The sequence below is a fragment of the Macaca mulatta genome, chromosome 5, assembly GCF_049350105.2.
Source record: "Macaca mulatta isolate MMU2019108-1 chromosome 5, T2T-MMU8v2.0, whole genome shotgun sequence".
Taxonomy (NCBI): domain Eukaryota; kingdom Metazoa; phylum Chordata; class Mammalia; order Primates; family Cercopithecidae; genus Macaca; species Macaca mulatta.
Genome location: NC_133410.1, coordinates 118,951,940 through 118,976,188, shown reverse-complemented (window position 1 = coordinate 118,976,188; position 24,249 = coordinate 118,951,940). Strand labels below are relative to the sequence as shown.

General features: G+C 39.7%; 1 protein-coding gene across 2 annotated transcripts in view; it reads right to left on the bottom strand.

The window, feature by feature from the left end:
- MCUB (mitochondrial calcium uniporter dominant negative subunit beta) overlaps positions 1 to 24,249 on the bottom strand; it is a 107,907-nt gene that overhangs the window by 23,029 nt on the left and 60,629 nt on the right. For both annotated transcript variants that reach the window (XM_015139015.3, XM_028848668.2), the window contains exon 2: positions 588 to 663. In XM_015139015.3, the coding sequence (XP_014994501.3) occupies positions 588 to 663 (76 nt within the window). The remainder of the gene's footprint in view (positions 1 to 587; positions 664 to 24,249) is intronic.

The following is a 24,249-nucleotide window of genomic DNA, read 5'->3' as shown; positions in this document are numbered from 1 at the left end:
AAAAGAAAAAAAGTCTTCCCAGGTAAACACTTAAGTTCCACTTTTCTTGAGAACAGAAACTATTTCTTGTTGTTTTTTTTTTTTTTCTTTTTGAGACAGGGTCTCTCACTCTGTTGCCCAAACTGGAGTGGCACAATCATGGCTCACGCAGCCTCTACCTCCTGGGCTCAAGCAATCTTCCCACCTCAGCCTCTTGGGTAGCTGGGACTATAGGCATGTGCCACCACACCTGGCTAATTTTTGTATTTTTTGTAGAGATGGGGTTTTGCTTTGTTGGCCAGGCTGGTCCCAAACTCCTGAGTTGAAGGGATGTGCCTGCCTTGGCTTCCCAAAGTGCTGGGATTATAGGCCACCATGCCCACCCAACTATTTCTTATCATCTCTAACTCCTCTGATTGCTGAGGTGGGAATTTGACAAAAGACAGCAGCTCTATTATGGGAGCACAAAAAGGTGGAAGTGAACCCAATCAGGGTGGGGTGGGATGGGGATAGTGTAAGAAAAGTCTATTCTGCTCAAAACTAGCAGCTCTTTATTTGGAAGAAAGGGAAACAATTAACATATGAATCAAATAAATAAGAAAGCTTACCATCAGGTGGCACCACGGTACTATAATGGTGAGACTGGTAGTATTTCACATTTCCACACAGCTTCACATACAAAACCTACAAGAAGGAAAGATTAATTTGTTTTTTTATAAAAAGAGTGGGAAAGATGAAATAAGTGTCTTTATTTTACCATAAGATTCTTTTTAATACTATATGAAAAGCACAATGAAAAACTCAACTTGTCATGCATCCCCAGGGTGAGCCCTTGGCAAGCTCCCTGAACCTTCCTGGCTGTATGCCTGCCTGCTACTGTGTATGCTATAGCAGTAGCACACTAGGACGGGATCCCCAAATTGGGGTATGAGGTCACCTGAAAATCCTAGAGTTCTGTGAGAATTTTTACTTTCAGTACTTCCTTTCAGGTAATAATCTAAAACAAATGGATGTAGCTAGTCTAGATACATGCTTCTCAATATGCGGTCCCCAGACCAGAAGCATCTTGCGGCTAATTAATAATGTAGAATCAGGCCGGGCACGGTGGCTCAGGCATGTAATTCCAGGACTTTGGGAGGCCAAGGCAGGCGAATCACCTGAGGTTGGGAGTTCAAGACCAGCCTGACCAACATGGAGAAACCCCGTCTCCACTAAAAATACAAAATTAGCCGGGCTTGGTGGAGCATGCCTGTAATCCTAGCTACTCGCAAGGCTGAGGCAGGAGAATCGCTTGAACCCGGGAGGCGGAGGATGTGGTAAGCCAAGATCCCGTCATTGCACTCCAGCCTGGGCAACAAGAACAAAACTCTATCTTAAAAAAAAAAAAAAGAAAAATGCAGAATCACAGATTCAGACCAGACTTACTGAATTCCAGTCTGCATTTTAACAAGATCCTCAGGTGATTCACATGTACATTAGAGTTTGAAAAACACTGCTCTAGATCTGTGCTGTCCAATATGGTAGACACTTGTTAAATGTGGTTATTTAAATTAGTTAAAATTATGTACAGGTGGGACACGATGGCTCATGCCTATAATCCTAGAACTTTGGGAGGCTGAAGCAGGAGGATTGCTTGAGCTCAGGAGTTCAAGACCAGCCTGGCCGACATAGTGAGACCCTATCTCCTATAAACAGCAACCACAAAAAAATTATGTACACAAACATTCAGAACCTCAATCACCTTTGCCACATTTCAAGTGCTCAAAAGCTCCCTATGCCTACTGACTATCTCACTAAAAAGCAAAAGCGCAGGAATAGAATATTTCTATCATCACAGAAAGTTCTATTGGACAGCAGTGCTGAGTCTACAACATCTAAATGGCCACCTCACCATGGAACGTGTTTTGTGGGCTTGCACTGGTGTTTGTGTTTACACAATTGCATTGGTGCTTAATGAAGACCTAATAATATCATGGTGCAGCGTGTGAACAAAGATATTGTGGGAGTAGAAAGAATGGGCATTGGGGAATTGGTTCATAGGCATTTGGAACTCAAAAGGACTTGCACCAGAGAAATTAGTACCAAAGTCACAACATGGTGGCTGTATCATACTGATCCAGATTTTTTAATGCATCACCTTACAGTAGTTTATTAACAATAAGTTTGACAGTAATTGTGCAAAGAATAATTCTTTTATAAACTGCGTTTTTAAATTTTTCAGGATTTGAGGGTACACTATTAAAATAATAAATCAGTGGTTAAAAGTGTGTTCACTGTTTCGCCGGGCGCGGTGGCTCAAGCCTGTAATCCCAGCACTTTGGGAGGCCAAGACGGGCGGATCACGAGGTCAGGAGTTCGAGACCATCCTGGCTAACACGGTGAAACTCGTCTCTACTAAAAAAATACAAAAAAACTAGCCGGGCGAGGTGGCGGGCGCCTGTAGTCCCAGCTACTCGGGAGGCTGAGGCAGGAGAATGGCGTGAACCCAGGAGGCGCAGCTTGCAGTGAGCCGAGATCCGGCACTGCGCTCCAGCCTGGGCGACAGAGCGAGACTCCGTCTCAAAAAAAAAAAAAAAAAAAGTGTTCACTGTTTCAAAAAATAAAGATGCCACTGACCCAAATGAGGCTCCATTATGCTCAAAATTAAAAGAATCTCATCAATAAGTGAAACAAAACATTCAAATACATATTTTAGTATTAAACACAACATAGGCAATAAATGTCAACACAACATCATCTTTTACATTAAGACTAGTACCTCAGAATGTGACTATACTTTAAAGAGGTTATTAAGTTAAAATGAGATCATTAGTGTAGGCCCCAATCCGACATAACTGGTGTCTTTACAAAAAGAGGTGATTTGAACAGACATGCACACCCAGAGGAAAAACTGTGTGAGGACACAGGGAGAAGACAACCATGTACAAAACAGCCATGTACAAGCCAAGGAGAAGGTTTCAGAAGAAAACAACGGAGCCAACACCTTGAACTTTAACTTCTGGCCTACAGAAGGGTGGTGAGGAGGGTTTATAAACAGTGGAGGGCAATTAGTGTGGGTATCATAACCTGAATGGGATGAAAAGGGCCTCTGCATGGGAAACAGGCTCAAAAAAAAAGTTGGAGCCCAACTGGGGTAAGAAAGCCATCTCTGCAGGGGAAGGAGTGGTAGTGGATATGAGAGACTGTCACATGCAGAAGAAAAAAAATATATCAAGAATAATGGAAGCCAGATTTATCCTCTCCAAGCATGGAACTACAATTATGGAAAGGGACTAGATTAAACCCTGTAGTGTTAGATTGGAGCTGGAAGTACTGGTGTGAATTCATGGTTTTTAATATGTAAAATTATAAAGAAATATAATTAAAAAATTTAAATATAAAAATTTTAAAATATGCAGATGTTTAATGTACGTGTGTATATAAGTATAGAAATGTAAATTTTACATATTTATGTTTTTATACTGACATATATATGTATACATATATTCTCTCTGAGAGAGCCTATGAGCAGTGACACTCCTAATAATAAACATCTAGCATCTAGATCTTGGCACCAAATACTATGCTTACCTAAGAGGAAGCAAGGCTCCTTGGAGAAATGGCTAATTCTAGGGCTGGGCATGGATAAGGACAAAATGAACCTAGAGCATCTCGCTGTACTAGAAAGCAAGGAAGTACTCAATGGATGATGGGAGACTTATCAAAAGAACCCAGAAGGCAGGTCGAAGGGCATCCCTATGGTCAAATCTGGAACAATTTTTAGCATTAAATAACGATAGTAATAAATTTTTTTTTTTTTTTTTTTTTTTGAGACGGAGTCTCGCTCTGTCGCCTGGGCTGGAGTGCAGTGGCCGGATCTCAGCTCACTGCAAGCTCCGCCTCCCGGGTTTACACCATTCTCCTGCCTCAGCCTCCCAAGTAACTGGGACTACAGGCGCCCGCCATCTCGCCCGGCTAGTTTTTGTATTTTTTAGTAGAGACAGGGTTTCACCGTGTTCGCCAGGATGGTCTCGATCTTCTGACCTCGTGATCCACCCGTCTCGGCCTCCCAAAGTGCTGGGATTACAGGCTTGAGCCACCGCGCCCGGCCTGATAGTAATAAATTATAATCCATTAAAGAAGATAGGAAACCATGAGTGTATTCTGACATAATTAAGTGAATAAATTTAAAGTTTAATAAGGAATGAGAATGCCTTCACACAAAAGCATCAATCCAAAGGAAAAATAATAACTTCAAAGGGAAGAAGCCTGGCAGATACTATCTTAAATGATCAAAAGTAATATTATCAGTAATGGGGCAAGTTGAAATCATGCAATGAGAATACATGGGACACTTTTGATATATTTCCAACAAAGATGCTATATAATCCGAAGCAAATCACAAGGAAATACCAGACAAACCCAGAGGCATTCTACAAAATAACTGTAATCTTTAAAAGAGTCAAATCATGAATGTCAAAGAATGTTGTACTGATCCAGAGTGGAGGAGACATGACAACTAAATTAAACTGTGATTCTGAACTTCTGCCAATAAAGAACATTATTGGAAAAATTGGCAAGATTTTAATGAGGTCTAAAAATTAGATGGTGGTAATGTATTAACATTAATTTTCCAATTTTGATGGTTGTTTTTCGTTAAGTTGGAGAATGTTCTTATGTTTCAGGGAAACTGGCATCAGATTCGCAATGTATTCTCAAATAGTTCACAAACAAAATAGTCTTCCTACTGCGGCCACAACTTTCTGTATGTTTGAGACTGTTTCAAAATCATACAATTCTGAGAGACTGGTAGGCCAGGGTAAAAAAATTAATAATTCAAAAACAATAGGTTTAGAAAAACATCAAAGTTACCATGTACAGAGATAAGTGATTAATAACAAAGCGTCAAATATGAAACCTTTTTTGCATGCCAGTAGGAAACTATGGTTACTTGGGAAATTGAAAATAAAAAAATTTTTTAAAGCAAAGAAACTCCTGTACAAGTTTTTATTTAGAAACCCCAAGAATATTGACAATCCTCAGACATGTTAGTAAAGCTTAAAAGAGAAACTGCCATACCCTGCAACAACCCTTTTTAGAGGGTTATTATTAAAATTCTGAGAATCTTACACAAACCCATCACACATGCAGAGCTGAATTTCAAGAATGACTCACCAAAACTCAGGTCTTCGTTTTAGTTTACACCTCACCTCAAACCCATCTTGGGAAGCCTACCATTTTGTATCAAGGGGGATTTAATAGTTTTGAACAAACAAATGGTATGAACCAAATCTGTTGCATTTTCATTTAATCCAGTTAGCTGGGCTGCCCCTCTATACCACACCTGGGTTCAGATTCCCCAAATCAGGCCCCCGGCTTCTCAAATCTAAGGATTCTCAGGATGAATCCTTAGATTTAAGAAGTATGAGTCCTAGCTGGACACAGTGGCTCATGCGTGTAATCCCAACACTTTGGAAGGCTGAGGTGGGAAGATTACTTGAGCCCAGGGGTTCAAGACTAGCCTGGACAACAAGATGAAACCGTATTTCTATTTTTATTTTAAAAAATCATAATAAATAAATGAGTCCAAAGCAGGAAAAATGAAATTAACTCTGTCCCTGACACAATGTGATGAAACTGCAGAACCCCAGAAACAAAAAATTCTTACAACACCTGAAAAAAAAGAGGTTGCCTACAAAGGAAAACAATTAAATTTACATAAGGTGAATTAATAGAGATTAGAGGCAAAGGAATATCTTCAAAGTTCTGAGAGGAAATAACAACCAACCTTGAATTCTATAGCCAGATAAGCTACCATTTTGAACAAAACTGAGACTGAGAGACTAAAACACATTTACTGAAAGCATTTTGTAGGAAAAAGGAAATCAAAGAAAGCTTACACACCACAGGATGTAAAATTAAATGAAGAGAGAAACAAAGTGTGTACTTCCAAACCAATAGAGATAAAAGAGTATAAAAAAAATTTAGCCAAATTATGAGAAGACAAGAAAGGAGAAAGAAAATGAGCAAAGGAAAATCAGGATGAACAGAATGCACAGAGTAAGGTGATACACAGATATCCACATTTGTCTGAAATCACAATAAATGTAAACAGATTAAACTCTCAGAAGGACAGAAGTTGTTGGATTTATAACACAGACTGAGAGTTTAACTACTCATAGGCTTTCATTGAAGGCACTACTCTAAGCTGTAGTGAACAAAATGTAACAGGAACAAGGAATAAGAATGCATGAGAAATTCTGAACAAGGAAATTGGTAAAATATATGCATAAGATATATGCATATGTGTCACTTATTATCAGTGTGAGCAGATTAAATAAGATACCACATGTAAAATGAATAGAAATGTAAAATGAATAAAATGAATAGAAACTCCATCATTTTAAATGTTGTTTTCTGTGTCACTTAATATAGAGTACTTCTGCACTCCACAGAAACAAGAAATTCTTGTGTGAGGCAAGAAAAATGGTGCTTTTGGGGTTAGGCTGCTTTGTACACTCCTCAGCTACATAGTTGTTTTGCTTTGAAGCTTGTCTTTGGGTTCATTAGTTCTACATCCTGTGGTGCATCATGATCTTTTGTAGAACCTCACACTGAGCTTCAAGCTTCAATGATTTTTTTTTTTTTTTTTGCTTCTCTGTACAAACAAAAAAAAAAAAATCAAACTGCTATATAGGAGCTCTCTTTTGATGAACTCTTACTTGCCTCTAGATCTATGTATCTCCCTAACAAAAACTGCATTTTGTAGCACAGACTAGGCAGTTATCTTAATTCAGTCTCAGGTACTACATGAATCATCACTGTGAAAATAAATTTTTTCTTCTGGTTTGGATAGTCCAAGAAGAGTAGTTAATCCACAACATGACTGAAACAGAACAGAAACAGGATATGAATAGCATTTGGCTAATACAGAACAGAAACAGAAGTAATACACACAATATTTGGCTAGTAGCCAACAATAACTTCCACCTACTGTAACTTCTCAACCAGCTCCCTCTCAGCTAGGCTGCATTTACATTCCTTCTAAGAACTACGCATTTAAGTCAGTCGTCCCTTCGGAACTAATCTCAGCAGGACGTCTGAAATTACATTCTTGTATACATGTATTTTCCTCCTTCTCTCTCTCCTTCCTTCCATTCCTTTTGACAGGACACTGGTTTTGAAAGCAGATAATGAAGGACTACAACCCAGAGAAAAGATGTTAGACTAATTTTCCTGTCCTACTGTGGTCTGTTAGAAAAAAGATGGAAATATTTGGGTATATTGCCTTAAAAATACATTATTTATAATTAATAAACTTTTTCAACATCATTATGTGAATGCAGTTTCTTAAGATCTGTTTGTAATGGAAATACCTAGTACTTTTTCCTCTAGTTCAGATCACTTATGCCTGGAAGCCTTGTTTTACATGGTTTTCAATAGTATGAAGCTGGTTTTAACAGCTACTATTTCCATCTGCCCAGCACCTCTTCCTTACGCTGTCCCAACAGGTGCGGACACACAATTATGTGGGCCAGGTGCAGTTCTACATCCCTTTTACCATAAGGTGATGGTTCAGTGGCACATTTAAAAGGGTGGGGGCTCCTAACTATTAATACTAGACTGTGGTCACTTATTATCGGTGTGACCTTAGATTACTTAATCTCCATGTGGTCCCTGCATTTCAGTATTCTAGCAATTAAAATATAGTAAATAAATGCGCACATGGATGTTTATAATGGCTTTGTTTATAATTGCCAAAACTTGGAAGCAGGCAATATGTTCTTCTTAATAGGCGAATGAATAAATAAACAATGGTACATCTAAATAATGGAATATTATTCAGCACTAAAATGAAATGAGTTATCAAGCCATGAAAAGACACGGAGGAACCTTAAATGCATATTACTAAGTGAAAGAAGCCAATCTGAAAAGAATCAGACTGTGTGATTCCGACTACATGACATTTTGCAGAAGGCAGAACTGTGGAGACAGTGAAAGGATTAGTGGTTGCCAGGGGTTATGGGAAACACAGGGATGAATAGAGCACAGAGGACTTTTAGGGCAGTGAAACTCTCTCGTATGACACTATAATGTAGACACGTCGCTATATATTTGTCCAACTCCGTAGAATGTACAACACCAAGAGTGAATCCTAATGTAAACTATGGACTTTGGGGGATAATGGCATACCAGGGAAGGTTTATAGGTTGTAATAAATGTACCACTCTGGTGCAAAATATTGATAACACCAGAGGTTAAGGGAGTGGAAGTAGACAGACAGTATATGGAAACTCTTAGAGCTTTCTGCATGGTTTTGCTATGAAATTAAAACTGCTGTAAAAAATGGTCTATTAAAAAACAGTGGGGAGGGATGCTTGCTTTGCCCCACATGCTATTATTTGCCAGCTCTTGTTCTATAGTTACTTCTTCTATCAATGCCGAGGTTTTGTTTTGTTTTTCATAAATTGATACATAAATACATTTTAATGAAAAAATATGAGAAACAGTAGTGTTTGACTCATAGTTGCTGAGAAGATTAAATAAGATACCACATGTAAAACACTTAGATATACAGAGAGGGAGAGGAGAACATTCCGGACAGAACACCATGTGCTGTGTCCCTGAGGTCTAAGAAACTTGTCATGTTCTAGGAATTGAGGGAGGACCAGTAGGACCAGAGTAAGGTAAGTAAGAAGAGAGGGGAGATGAGATGAGACTGGTATGAGAAGTAGTGTCTAAGTCATGCAGCATCTCATTGGCCACAAGCTTTTATTTTGTTAAAGTGTAATAAGGATTCATTGAAAGGTTTTAAGTAGAAGAATGGAGTGATTCTATTTACATTTTAAAATCACTTTTGCTGCTTTAAAAAGGGCAGCCTAGAGGGCAAGGGTGGAAACCAGTTTAGAAGTTGGCACAATAGATGATGGTGACCTGGCCCAGAGCACTAACAATAAAAATGGAGAGAAGCAGATAAAAGTATGCAGGTAAAACTGATAGCTTAGTGGAGTCAAGAACAACTCCTGGGTGTGACTTCAGCAACTGCGGAGATGGTGAGTCAGTTACTGCATGGGGAAGAGGGGACCAGAGGAAGCCATTTCATGGGAAAATCAAGACTTTTGTTCTAGATCAATTTAGTTTCCCATGTCTGTGATTACGTAAGGGTAGATGTTAGTCAAGTATCTGGATATTCTACTCTGGACCTCAGGAAAGGTCTGAGCTAGAAAGCTGAGGGGCTGGAGACAGAAACCAGGTGGTGGTATGCTGAAGAGTGAGTGGGAAGTGATGATGAGAAGACAGCTACTCTAGATAAACGGAAAAGTTCAGCTAAGGGGAGCACATGAATAGGGCAGTAGCTGGAACGCTATGTGGTTATTGGAGGGTTTGGGACTTAAGCTGAGAGACATCAGAGTATATTTGCATGCTGATGTATGTACTTGTATAGCATGAGAGGTAGTGAGAGAGTGACAACTGAAGGAGTAAAGGAAAAACATCTGTTTGTTTGAGAAAGTCTGAGGGACACAAGATGGAAAGCATCTGAGCAGGGGGAATGGCCTTTGGGGAGGAAGACCGCTGTACTGCAGGAGGAAAGGGAGAGATGAGAGGTACAGATCGAGTCTACAGATTTTATGGTGGGAAGATGATAGTGGTAAGAGCATGCACAGTGGGTACACTGAGTAGGGCTCTCTATGCAGTGAGTAGAGAAAGTGTAAAAGCAAGGAAGCATGCAACAGCATGCCACTTTCAAGAAACTGTGATGGGTTCAGAATGTCTGAAATAGAGGGTTGGGAGGTGGGTGGTGCTGCAGATGATAAGGTGAGGCTGGAGAAGAGAGGATATGAATCAACTCGTGGGAAGTTCTTTTTGTTTTTTGTTTTGTTTTTTCTTTTTTAATGTTTCTCTTTGCGATAGAGGTCTTTACATCTAGAAGTAGTTTGACTTTACTTGATTTTAGAAGATAGGAATAGATTTAGATCTGGAATGGGTTGGTGGGGGAAGCCAGTTAGGAAACTGTTAAGATAATCTAGGGAAAATGGTAAGAGTCTGAAGTAGGGCAGTGGTGATGGAAGGGAGAGGATAGGATGAATTTGAGAGGTCTGTATGAAGTACAACCAGTGGGTCTTAGTGACAGTTCAGTTGTAACTACTGGTACAACCTCTACCAGTTGATTTTAAGGAATATTAATTTAGGACAACTCTTAGCCTTCCAGTTCTAGTGATTGGTAATGGAACCAGTTTATCAAGAAAAAGAATAAAGGAGAGAATCGGGTCTACAGAGGAATAAGAAAGAGCTCAGTTAAAAAAATGCTGAGTTTGAGGTACCTGGGGACCATCCCACCGAAGTTAGACATGTGCGGGAGTGAGTATCAAGAGGGAGGCTTGTTGCTCCAGGAATGCCGAAGTGTGTATTATTGTTTGATTCCAAACCTTACAAAGATTTGCTTGTTTGGGTTCAGACTACTTCTAACCTGGGATTATGTTGAGAAAAACAACATGAAAAAAAATTCCCCAAAGAAGTTTGATAATACATTATCAGGATCCTAAAGCTATTCATACTTTATGATATCATTCCACAATTTATCCTAAAGAAATAAAAATGCAAACAAAGATTTATGTGTAAAGGTGTTCAGAAGCCATTTAGATGTAATGGTGAAAAACTGCATACAATGCACAGAAAATAAACTGCAAAGTATACATCAATGTTAACTTTAATAATTTAGATGATTGCATGATTGGTGATTTATTGTCTCCTTTTTGCATGCCCGTGATTTACACATTTTCTAAAATGAGAATATGTTCCTTTCTAATGAGGAAAAATGAAGTTGGAAATAGTATATAAAATGGAAATGACCAACCATAGGTAAATAGTAAATTCTCTTAGATCCATAGGACAAGATGTGATAGAGCTATTTAAATTATTTTGTTTATGAAAAGTTTCGTATGAGGTGGGTAAATGTTTAGAAAATGTTAACAATCAGCTTTTAGTTGACTATGACAATGTGAGCATATCTATCTATAGATAGACCGGCATAAAAAGTCAGGAGTTAGTGGGATTGTGGCTGCTTGTTTTTTGTCTTCTCTATTTTCCACCAAGTTTTTCACAATGACTTTTATTACATTTACTTCCTTCATATTTTTAGTTTTGTTTTATATAGTTTTTTCTCCTTTTACTACTTTCCTTGAAAAAGTCTGTTCTATTTATTTTTCTACCACTTTAGAAAATATACACATACTATACTAACTAAACTATACTAACATACACACATATTTAACTATAACTTTTCTAACAAAGCCTCGATTTATCTTTGCCCCTCTACTGAACATGACAAAGACCTTCACATTTTCTAAGAATCTGCTGAATATACTTAATTTTTTTTAAATCGGGCAGCCTCCGAACCAGAGTAGGTTCAGAGAGGCTCCCCCAAATCTTGTTTAACATTTTTTCACTCATTTTAACACAAATTTGTTTAAAATATCTTATGGCGAATAGTTTATTTTCCAACATGTTTTACAGCTTTATGTTTGTATGTTTCCTAGGGCTGCCATAACAATGTTCTACAGACTGGATGGCTTAAAAACAAGCATCAGTTCTTTATAAAATAAATCTGGGCCAGGCGCGGTGGCTCATGCCTGTAATCCCAGCACTTTGGGAGGCTGAGGTGGGCAGATAAACTGAGGTCAGGAGTTTGAGACCAGTCTGGCCAACATGGTGAAATCCCATCTCTACTAAAAATACAAAATTAGATGGGCATGGTGGTGCATGCCTGTAATCCCAGCTACTCAGGAGGCTGAGGCAGGAGAATCGCATGAACATGGGAGGTGGAGGTTGCAGTGAGCCGAGATTGCATCATTGCACTCCAGCCTGGGCGACAAGAGTGAAACTCCATCTCAAAAATATAAATAAAAAAAAATAAAAAAGTAAAATAAAGCCGGGCATGGTGGCTCATTCCTATAATCTCAGCACTTTGGGAGACTGAGGCAGGTGGATCACTTGAGGTCTGGAGTTCGAGACCAGCCTGGCTAACATGGTGAAACCCCATCCCTATTGAAAATACAAAAATTAGCTGGGTGTGGTAGTATGCATCTGTAATCCCAGCTACTCAGGAGGCTGAGGCAGGAGAATTGCTTGAACCTGGGAGGTGGAATTTGCCGTGAGTGGAGATTGCGCCATTCTACTCCAGCCTGGGCGACAGAGGGAGAATCCGTCTCAAAAATAAAATAAAATAAATCTGACTTACTCAGTCAAGTTTGAATAATACTGTTTCTCTTGGATGTTAAAAAAAAATGGTAAGTTGTTTCCCATATTAAAATCTAGGTGAGAGTGGCTGGGTGTGGTGGGTGGCTCACGCTTGTAATTGCAGCACTTTGAGAGGCTGAGACGGGCAGATCACAAGGTCAGGAGTTTGAGACAAGCCTGGCCAACACAGTGAAACCCTGTCTCTACTAAAAACACAAAAAATCATGCCACTGCGCTTCAGCCCAGGCGATGGTGGGAGACTCCGACTCAAAAAAAAAAAAAAATCTAGCTGAGAGTATTGTATATCAATAACTCTACTACATATCATTTAACCAAAAAACAATGTGTCAGGGAGTGTGACAAAAAGAACATTCAGTTAAAAAAAAATTTTCAGACTTTATCTCTTTAAAGTAGAAATAGCAGCTTTTTGTGATCCAACCTCCCATTCTAGAAGCACTAGGAAAATGTCAAGTATCAAGAAGTAGAAAACATAGCCTAAAGAGAAGTTGAGCTCAAGCAGAAAATAAAAAAGATGCAGCAGCCTGACTTCAAAAAGGAAACAACTTTTTAACTGGAGTGAAGAAAAAATACTGATATATAATGGACAACAGCAGGGACTATCATAATTTGCATAATGACTATAAATCAGAGGGTATCAGTTTAGATTTCTTAGTTGAAAAGCAACAGCTAATACACTGACACAGAAAAATAAATAAAAACAATTACTTCTAAATATAAGCCTTTTAAGGACAATTTTAATTACTCTGCTACAGAAGCACCACATCTGACGCTAATCTCAGTATGAGGCTTTCGAAAATAATACGGTGCTACAATTTGCCCTTTCCATATCCATGAGTGAGAACTCCATTATTCTTGCTGTTTCAGGGCTCATTCAGTAGTATTCTACAGATATCATTAGATCATGTAATTTACTTTAAAAAGTTTTAAGACACAAGCTGAAACCCGGGTAAGAAAAAGCAACAGACTTGGTTCGTAATATTTGCTTGTTAAAATTATCAAATTCCCCTTGAAAAGATAAATTCTTATTACCACTAAAGATCTTCAAAATAATATGTTTCAAGGTCTAAAAACAACTCCAAAAATGCAGTCGCAATATTTTGTGAAATCAATACAATTATCTATTTTCCTGAGCCAAAGATAGTTTCTTTAGATACGCATCTAGACCATAGAATTTTGTATACAGACACACACTATTTAAATGAATACATCTATTTATAGTCACAACTTTTATATAATGCAGAAGTACTTGAACATCTTTGCATGACAAAGGTAGTAATTCCAAACTGGGAAACAAACGGGAACTACATGAAGGTAACACGTCTGAATTTCTAAAGCATAGAACTCTTAAGTTGCTATGCCCTATGTTGTAGTGAATACAAAATGCAGAGATTCCTTCACAGGAGGTTTGAATACACAGAGAACTGATAAATGAAATGGCAGTATATAATGCCTGAAAATACAGGCATACCTCATTTTATTGTGCTTCACTTTATCACACTTCATAAATACTGCCTTTTGTACCATGTTGGCCAGGCTGGTCTCGAACTCCTGACCTCAGGTGATCTGCCTGCCTCGGCCTCCTAAAGTGCTGGGATTACAGATGTGAGCCACTGCATCCGGCCATTCTCTTTCTTAATTTTCATGACATCACATTCCCTTGGATTTCTGATTATACCTTCTCAGTTTACTTTAGAGATTCCTCTTCTTGTCATCCTTCAAATGTTGGTGTTTTCCAGAGTTCTACCAGAGGCTACCCTCTCTTATCTCACTCTAAGCAGTATCCTTGGGCAATCTCATCTAGTCACATTGCTTCAACTACATTACCTTGCTGATGGCTTGAAGCTGTATCTCTAGGCCAGAGCCTCTCCTTGTGCATCTAATTTGTATATATGTGATTGAAACCTTTTAGGGTATCTACCCAGTTCATACAATCTCCTATGTTTTAGAAATTGCCTCTTCTTCCACCTAGAGTGTAGCAGTGGTGGGCCTCCCACAACCATGTCTGTACTATGTGACCTTTAATCCTCTCATTGTAATTGACCAGACACCTGCTCCAAGCTGGGTCAATTAGATTCCCAGTCCCGGAATTAGATTGAGACTAAGAGTCTATGTTCAAAATGAAACTTTTGTACACTACTGTAGGGAGTGTCAACCACACTTTGGAAAACTGGCAGTATCTCTAAATACACATATACCTAATGACCTAGAAATTCTACTTCTAGGTGTAAACCAAAATAATCAATTGCATATGTTCTTAAAAGGCAAACATAAAGTTTAGAGCCGCATTTTTCATAATAAGCAAAAACTGGAACTACACAAATCTTCATCATCAGTACAAATGATACGGCTCGGATGAGTGGAGAAATACCAGGGCTTTTGTTTCACCTTGAATTAGATGAGAACACACGGACACTCGTGGAGTGGTTTTAAGGAGCAGAGAGTTAAGAAGCAAGACGGAAGGGAGAAGAAAAAAGGAAGAAGCTCCCTTGTACAGAGACAGAGGGAGGGAGACTCCAAAGCCGAAAGAGGAGACCCCAAGTGGGGCAGAAACTAGCCAGGTATATATAGAGGCTGAAGAAGGTGGTGTCTGATTTGCATAGGACACAGGGGATTGGTTTGACCAGGCATGTCATTTATGTAGCCTGCAAAAAGGCTGGTCCTCCCACCCTAGCCTTTTAATATACAAATGCAGTGCACCATGATGTTTTACACACATGGATATGTGGGGGTGGCCATGTTGTCAGGAACAATCGGGGCAAGGGCAAGAAGGCTGTGAGAATTGCCATGTTTGGGTGGACCCAGTTTCCAATGGCTGGCATTTGCATATTAAAGGTTTGCTGGCCTGGCTCTAAGTGCTGAGTATATATCCAAAGGATTACAAATCATTCTACTATAATGACACATGCACACGTATGTTTATTGCAGCACTGTTCATGATAGCAAAGACTTGGAACCAACCCACATGTCCATCAATGATAGACTGGATAAATAATATGTGGCACATATATACCATGGAATACTATGCAGCCATAAAAAAGGATGAGTTCATGTCCTTTGCAGGGACATAGATGAAGCTAGAAGCCATCATTCTCAGCAAATTAACACAGGAACAGAAAACCAAACACTGCATGTTCTAACTCCTAAGTAGGAGTTGAATAATGAGAACCCACGGACACAGGGAGGGGAACATCACACATCGGTGCCTATCAGGGGGTAGTGGGGGTTAGGGGAGAGAGCATTAGGAGAAATACCTAATGTAGATGACGGGTTGAGGGGTGCAGCAAACCACCATGGCACGTGTATATACCTACATAACAAACCTGCATGTTCGCACATGTATCCCAGAACTTAAAGTATAATAATTTTTAAAAAGCTGCTTTAAAAATGAAACGTCCCAAGGACTCCTTTTCCTCTCTATCTGCCTAAAATAATTTAATAACTCCTACCACACAATAAATAATGGCATCTTCATCAGATGGAATACAGTAACAATACAACAACATGGTTGAATCTCACAAACATAAAGTTAAGCAAAAAAGACAGATACAAAAGAGTGTATGTTGTAAGACTCTATTCATATAAATTTGAAAAAGAGGCAACAGTAATCTACAGTGTTGGAAGTCACAATGGTGGTAATACTGCAGGGCTTAGGTAGTGACTAAAACAGAGCATGGAGACACTTCTAAGTTGCCAACAGCATTCTGTTTTTTGTCTGGATTCTAACTGCATGGCATGATCACTCATTAAACTTATGGACTATATATTTTCTGTATGAATGTTATTCTTCAGAATTCTCAGCTAAATCTGGACTGGACCTCTGAAATGAGATTTAAATTCTCCTTGGTGAGATTTCTTTATAATAATAGAGTTAGGACAGGAATAATACAATGAAAGTAAGTGTGATAATAAAAAGAATAAATGAAGTGTAATAGAGCCAGAGAAAGAAATAATTTAGGAAGAAAAGCTGTACATGGGGCGGGGGTGTCAATTAGATAAGAACATACACCAATTTTTTTCCTAACCTAAGCCAATTATTGTCAAGCATGGTCTCAAAGGAAGAGAATCTACATGGCAGTCTAGCCAGATGGTGCTAACAAAGTTGTCTTCCTTGCTTTGATGCCTGAGTGTCTGAGATGATAGAAGGCTTGAGAGCCACATGGGGTAGCACAGTTGGCAACTGTATTCAAGTCGTGCAAATCAACACATAGTATGCTTTACATTTATTCTACTTCGGGCATATTTAGTGATGTAGTTATAGTTTCATTTAAAAATTCATTAAAGGCTGGGCATGGTGGCTCACGCCTGTAATCCTAGCACTTTGGGAGGTCGAGGCCTGCAGATCACAAGGTCAGGAGATTGACACCATCCTGGCTACCAGTGTGAAACCCCGTCTCTACTAAAAACACACAAAAAATTAGCTGAGCATGGTGGTGCGCGTAGTCCCAGCTACTCAGGAGGCTGAGACAGGAGAATGGCATGAACCCGGGAGGCAGAGCTTGCAGTGAGCCAAGATTGCGCCACTCGTCTCCAGCCTGGGTGACAGAGTGAGACTTCATCTCAAAAAAAAAAAAAAAAAAAGAATTCATTATAAAATATTATGTTCTATCCAAATACATGCAAACATGCAAAACAAAAGACTTCATCTGAAAACTGGAATGGTTTAAATTTTATTTTTTCAATAGGTATTTCTTCACTTCTGTCGCGTCTAAATGTTATAAATTTATAGTCATACATTTCATTTTGGATCCCTTCCTATAATACAATGTATGTATTTCTATCATATGTCACCTCCTTACATCTCTACTTTCTAACCTCACACCTTACGGGTATTGTAGTTTCATAGTCATTATTTTGACATATCAGCCTCAGGACTTGACATTCACTTGGCCATTCCACCCTGATACCTATCAAGATAGTGCTGACATAAAAATTGGCAATGACGGGGCAGATGCAGTGGCTCATGTCTGTAATTCCAACATTTTGGGAGGCCGAGGCAGGTGGATCACTGGAGGTCAGGAGTTTGAGATCAGCCTGGCCAACATGGCAAAACTCTGTCTCTACTAAAAATACAAAAATAAGCCAGGCATGGTGGTACACATCTGTAGTCCCAGCTACTCGGGAGGCTGACGCAAGAGAATAGCTTGAACAAGGAGGTGGAGGTTGCAGTGAGTCGAGATTGCACCATTGCACTCCAGAATGGGCAACAGTGTGAGACTCCACCTAAAACAAACAAAAACAAACAAACCAAAAAAACTGGCAATGACACAAGACATAAAAGAGATAAAAAAATTTAAAAACTAAAAAATCATCACCACTTTAACCAGCACCCACAATCTCATTCAAGACATTGAGCTGGTACTGCCTAGGCAATCTGCTTCCAAATTCCTGCCCCACAGAAACTGTGAGAGCTAATAAATTATTACTGTTGTCTTAAACCACTAAATTTTAGAGAGATTTGTTATGCAACAATAAATGACAAGTCTAAAATTCAGACTTCTCACTATTTTAGTTTAGATTTCTCTAGCTGAAAAAAGATTGTACTTTATTCATACTCTGAACCAGGGTTCAGTAAACCATGGCCCATGAGCTAAGACTTTTTAAAATCTTTTCAAAATGTTGTTTAAAAAAAAAAAAGAATATGAAACAGATACCATATGTGGCCAGAAGACCTAAAATATTTACTATCTGGCCCTTCACAGAGAAAGTACACTGACCTCTGCCCTAAATAAATGTCAGTAATGGCGGGATGTATTATTTTAATTTTGTTTTTTGGATTTCAGTGCTCTTTAATAACATTTATCTAGGCTGAGATTCGGACCTCTTCAAAGAGGGTGTGGTTATTGGCTACATGAGAAATACACAAGCACTGGCGCCAAAGAGGGGCCTGCTGTTTGTCAAAGGTGTAAACAGGACCAAGCTATTCTCTAGACCAGCCCTCTTGGTGGGAGGAAACCAGCCTGAAGACTGGGCTGGAGCTACCTGAGAAACAGCCTACAGGTGGGGAGAGAAAGGTCTGAGAGTGCTGCTTAAGTTGATCTGCAAGGACCCCTGGGCTGAATAAAGGAAGGTGAACCAGAACTGGAAGAATAGTACCGATCTACTGCTGTCACCATGCATCGTCTCCCCAGGTCCTGCACTGACAAAGCCTAAAGCTGCAGAGCTGGCAAAGGAGAAATGCTGACAGAGTCCAACTCCAGTATCACAAAGCAGGGCAAAGAACCATAGATTTGGAGCTGACAGATAATAAATTAATAACTGGCACTCCCCTGAAACTATACCTCCTCTTTTTTTCCCTACTGCACTTTGCCCTGCATTTTTTAAAGGAAAATCCTGCAAGCATGTATTGTGTCCAAAGCATACGATATTTAATATTTACCACTATATTTAGTACACATGCCACAGGCACTCAATTTCAGTCTATTATGTAACTTATTTTCTGAATAAAAAAGAGCTACGTGAAGGAGTTTCACATTCCTATCTAGTTATCTGATGTTGGGGGGTGAAAAAAAAAGAGGTATGATAGTTGAAAAGCAGATTTCTAGAGTCACAAAGCATAAGAGATGGGTAAAGCTCATAAACTAGAAATGCGTTGACATCAGAAGTCACAAATCAAGTGCCTGTGTGTAGTGTGGTGTTAAACATCACAACAAACAGAACTGTACAGATTGGGTGCATACTCAGTTTCTAATTGAGCAGAAATTATTTACATAACTTGCTTCCTCTGAAAGATTATCCTCTATGGCAAATTATATTAGCTTGATCCCATCTGAGTTGCCACTGACTTCTGTCCAGAAATTGAATATCTAGGCAGAAAAGGTGAAAAAGAAAATAAACTATCATATAAAGAATCGAAAAGAATTCTGTATGTTGTCAGGTCTGTGAAATGGTGAAGCTCAAGGACTCTTCAAATAATGAGTCAGCTTGTATAACAAGAAGTCCAGGAAAGACAGTACATTTAATGTAAGAATAAAAAAACAATTTGGCGGGCCGGGCGCGGTGGCTCACGCCTGTAATTCCAGCACTTTGGGAGGCCAAGGCAGGCAGATAGATCATCTGATGTTGGGTGTTTGAGACCAGCCTGACCAACACAGAGAAACTCTGTCTCTACTAAAAATACAAAATTAGCTGGGTGTGGTGGCGCATGCCTGTAATCCCAGCTACTCGGGAGGCGGAGGCAGCAGAATTGCTTGAACCCAGGAGGCGGAGGTTGCGGTGAGCCGAGATCGCACCATTGCACTGCAGCTTGGGCAATAAGAGGAAAAACTCCATCTCAAAAAAAAAAAAAAAAAAAAAATTTTGCAGCCAGATCATTTATGTATCATCGGATTCATATTATCTAACTGAAAAAAAACTCCAAAGGAAAAAACAATTTAGATAATGAAGAAAAAATTTTTTTTAGAGATGGGGTCTCACTTTGTCGCCCAGGCTGGAATGCAGAGGTATGATCATAGATCACTGTAGCCTCCAACTCCTGGGCTCAAGTGATCCTCTCACCTCAGCCTCTTGAGTAGCTGGGACTACAGGCTTGCACCACGAAACCTGGCTGATGGTTTTTTATTTTTTCAGAGACGAGGTCTCGCTATATTGACCAGGCTCGTCTTGAATTCCTGCCTCAGGTGACGCTCCTACTTCAGCCCCCCAAGTAGCTGGGATTACAGGCAGAAGCCACCGCACCCAGCAAGGATTCTTTTTTAATCTGATAAAAAGAAAAAAAGCAGCTATGTTTCCTGTGATACTGTGAAATATATATTTGGTCTACATCCCCGTTTCCTGGCAGGAGCTCTTAAAATCCCTGGAATCTTTCAAGTGGTAAGTGTCTTTCTATATGCTAATGTGTTGACTGATAGCTGCCAGCTCCTAGGTGGCTTCAGGACAGGGGCTACTCATTAGAAGGACCAAGGCAGGATTAGAGGGTTGGGACTTTCAGCTCCACCACCCATTCTCCAGGAAGTGGCAGAGAGGCTGAAGTTAAGTTGATCACCAATGGCCAAAGGTTTAATGAATCATTCCTACATAAAGCTTCCCTAAAAATCCAAAAGGACTGCGTTTGGAGAGCTTCCAGGTAGTTGAACATATAGATGCTCCTGGGGGTGGCATCCCCAGAGAGCGGATGGTAGTGCCACACCTTCCCACATGCTTTGCCTTATGCATATCTCCATCTGTATCCTTTGTAATATCCTTTATAATAAACTAGTAGATGTGTTTCCTTGAGTTTTCTGTGAGCCACTCTAGTAAATTAATAGAACCCGAGGAGAGGACAGTAGGAACCCTGATTTATAGTCAGTCAGAAGCACAGGTAAAACAACTAGGTTCTTTAGATTAGCGTGGGAAGCCATCTTCAGGTATATAGTGTCAGAATCGAATTGAATTAGAGGATGCCCAGCTGGTATCCATTGCTGAATTAACTGACTGATGGCTGGTAGGGAGAAATCTACATTCAATTCTTGGTGACTAGAGGTCACAGAAGTCTTCTGTATTGATTGTTGTTGAGTAAGACAATAGAATAAACACTGATTTTTATTCCTATATTTTCACATTCCTCGAATCAAAATTTCTAGTAAACAGTCTAGGCTGGACAAAAGCTCTAACTTAAGCTCTTAAGGCTGAGGAGGAGAATCACTTGAACCCAGAAGGCAGAGGTTGCAGTGAGCCAAGACTGCAGCACTGCACTCCAGCCTGGGGGATACAGCAAGACTCCATCTCAAGAAAATAAAAATAAAAATTAAAAAATAAGAAAAAAATAAAAGTTCTAAGGAGGACTGACTGAATTTTAATTTAGGGAGATGAAGAAGAAAACATAATCTAAATATCTCTAAGACCCTACCTAAAAGGTCCCACAAAATAATTCTTTACCACCAAGTCCTAAACTGCTGCTCCAAATGTTTCACTCTTTGGTGGCTTCTACACCTTTGACCATGACTTCCTTTGCCTTGAATGCCCTTCCTCCTAGACTCTAGTCTGTAATTCTAACCATGAAGCCAAACAAGCAAGGGTGCAAGCTGCAGAGCCAGACTGCCTGTATCGAAGTCCTGGTTCTATCTGCAGGGCCTGTGTCCACGTTCTTAACCTTTTGGAACCTCACTTTGCCCTCTCTCAAGAAAATCTCAATTTCGCAGATAGGTAGAAATTATTTTCTCTCTACACTCAGCCCTTCACCTACTTTTCCCTAGCTCAGTAAGTGGTACCGCCATAGACCCAGCTGCCCAAGCCAAAAACCAAATTTTCTCTTTCAAACATACAATCCCTCAACTGGTGCTATTGAGAGAAGAGAGACAGACCCTCTCATATTGTTTTATACTCAAAAAAGGAAAGGAAAGCAAAACAAAAGGCAGGTAGCCCGGTGCCTAGGAACCAGACCCGAAACCAAGGAACCAGATCCAAAACCAGGCCTGGGCCTGCCTGATCTAAGCCTGGTAGTTGAAGATCGACCCCTGATCTAACTGGCTGTTATCTATATGGTTGTTATCTATATCTATAGACTCCAGACATTGTATGGAAGGACACTGTGAAACCTCCCTTTCTGTTGTTTCACTGTGACCACTGATGCTTGCAGCCCGTCACGTACTCCCCGGCTTGCTCAATCGATCATGACCCTCTCACGCGGACCCCCTTAGAGTTGTGCGCCCTTAAAAGGGACAAAAGTTAAGCACCTGACGAGCTCGGATTTTAAGACGCTAGCCTGCCGATGCTCCCAGCTGATTAAAGCCACTCCCTTCACTATCTCGGTGTCTGAGAGGTTTCGTCTGTAGTTAGTCCTGCTACACTATCAAGTCTGCTTTCAAAATAAACTCCAAATCAATCAAATCTGTTCTTATTTCCACCATTTCCACCCTTAACCAAGTCATCACCATCTCTCCCTGACTACTTTGCCTCCTAACTGGTTTCCTGGCTTCTACTCTTGCCCTCTGCAATCATTCCCCATATAATAGCTAATGTGATCTTCTAAAAGCATAAATCAGATTGTTACTCCCTTGCTAAAAACTCAATATCCCACCATTATCATTTAGAATTAAATCTCTGTCTTGTCTGGCCTCTGCCTACCTCCTTTATTTCATCTTCTATTTCTCTTTCCTTCGCTCTTTCCTCTCCAGGCACACTGGCTTTCTAGTGTATTCCTTATATACATTCTTAAATACAATTTCATTGCGCTTGTGGACTTTGCACCTGGCCATTTCTTCTGCCTGAGATGCCCTTCTATCAAATCTCTGTACCACCGACTCCTTATCATTCAGGACTCGCTCAAATGTTGCCTCCTCAAGAGGGTCTCTCTTGACCATCCTATCCAATGTTGCCCCTGCCCCAGGACTCTGTGTCCCATACTTCTCCTATTCTAACATCTTCCTAATTCCTATTTCAACCTGAAAGCAAATGACTTGTTAGGTGTTCTCTTTTTTATTGGCCTCTCCCTACTAAAGCTTCAAGAGAGCAACGATCCCTTTTTTTTTTTTTTTTTTGAGATGGGAGTCTCCTTCTGTCACCCAGACTGGAGTACAGTGGTCTGATCTCAGCTCACTGCAACCTCCACCTCCTGGGTTCAAGTGATTCTCCTGCCTCAGTTTCCCAAGTATCTGGGATTACAGGCACGCACCACCATGCCCGGCTAATTTTTGTATTTTTAGTAGAGACAGGGTTTCACCATGTTGGCCAGACTGGTCTCAAACTCCTGACCTTAGGTGATCTGCCCACCTAGGCCTCCCAAAGTGCTGGGATTACAGGTGTGAGCCACTGTGCCCGGTCTAGAGAGTAATGATCTTGTCTCTGTGTTCTCAACTTTATCTGCAGCACCAAGGGCCATGCCTGACACATGGCAGGCACTCATGAAAATACCTGCTGAATGGAGTAATGATTGTATAAACAACTATAAGTTAATGTGACAGCCACTGTAATAGGGTTATGAAAAACTGCTATGGGAGCACAGCAAAAAGCTCTTCATTGCTGAAAATGCTTGACAGATTCCATTTGAGGAGGCAAAACCTAGATTCTTTCAGTTCCCTGAAATCATATATCATATCACCTTATCCTGAAGTAATTATTGAGATTAATTTAATGCCTCTTCAACAACAAAAAACTAAACTACTTCTTTTGTCATTCTTTCCAAAATGCTTCCAGATATATGCCAGCAAACACTGGTCATCTTCTGTCAGTCACAAAAAAAGTGAAGAATTAGGATTTATTTGGGTATAAATGAAGTATATTGAGGACATTTCTGAAAATATGAAAAAATTAAATTTAGAAATAGTGGTAAATAATAGAAGACTAGAACTGAAAACTAAATCTCCCTAGCAAACGTTCATAATGGAATAATTCATCCATTAATTCAACATATAACATTAGCAATTTTAACATATTCATGCCTATGTTTTGTCCTTCTTTGCTCGATTTACCCCTTAATGTTGAATAAATATCTCTAAATAAAATTTGTTTTGTCCTAAAAGAAAGAAAATCAGGCTGTTTTAATTATGTGACAAAATGCAGCAAATGCTCCTCAAGTTGTTCACTACACTCTTGCAAGTACGAGTGCTATCCAGGCTTCTTCTTTTTTTGAGTCGGAGTCTCGCTCTGTCACTCAGGCTGGAGTGCAATGGCATGATCTCAGCTCACTGCAACCTCCCCCTCCTGTGTTCAACTGATTCTCCTATCTCAGCTTCCCGAGTAGGTGGAATTACAGGCATGTGCCATCACACCCGGCTAATTTTTGTATTTTTAGTAGAGACAGGGTTTCGCCATGTTGGACAGGCCTGTCTAAATCTCCTGACCTCAGGTGATCCACCTGCTTCAGCCTCCCAAAGTGGTAGGATTATAGGTGTGAGCCACTGCACCTGGTCCAGGATTCCAATTTTTTAAAAAAATCCTGATTCTCAAAGGACTTTTCATGAGCCTGTGTATTCAGAATTATAACTACTTATCTGTGTAACTATAGAGATCATAGCACCTATGTACTACAGCCATGATTTCTGAATATTAAATTTTTGAGTATTAAATCTACTAAATCTCTTCTATAAAGCCTTTTACACTCTTCTTTAAAATAGCTTA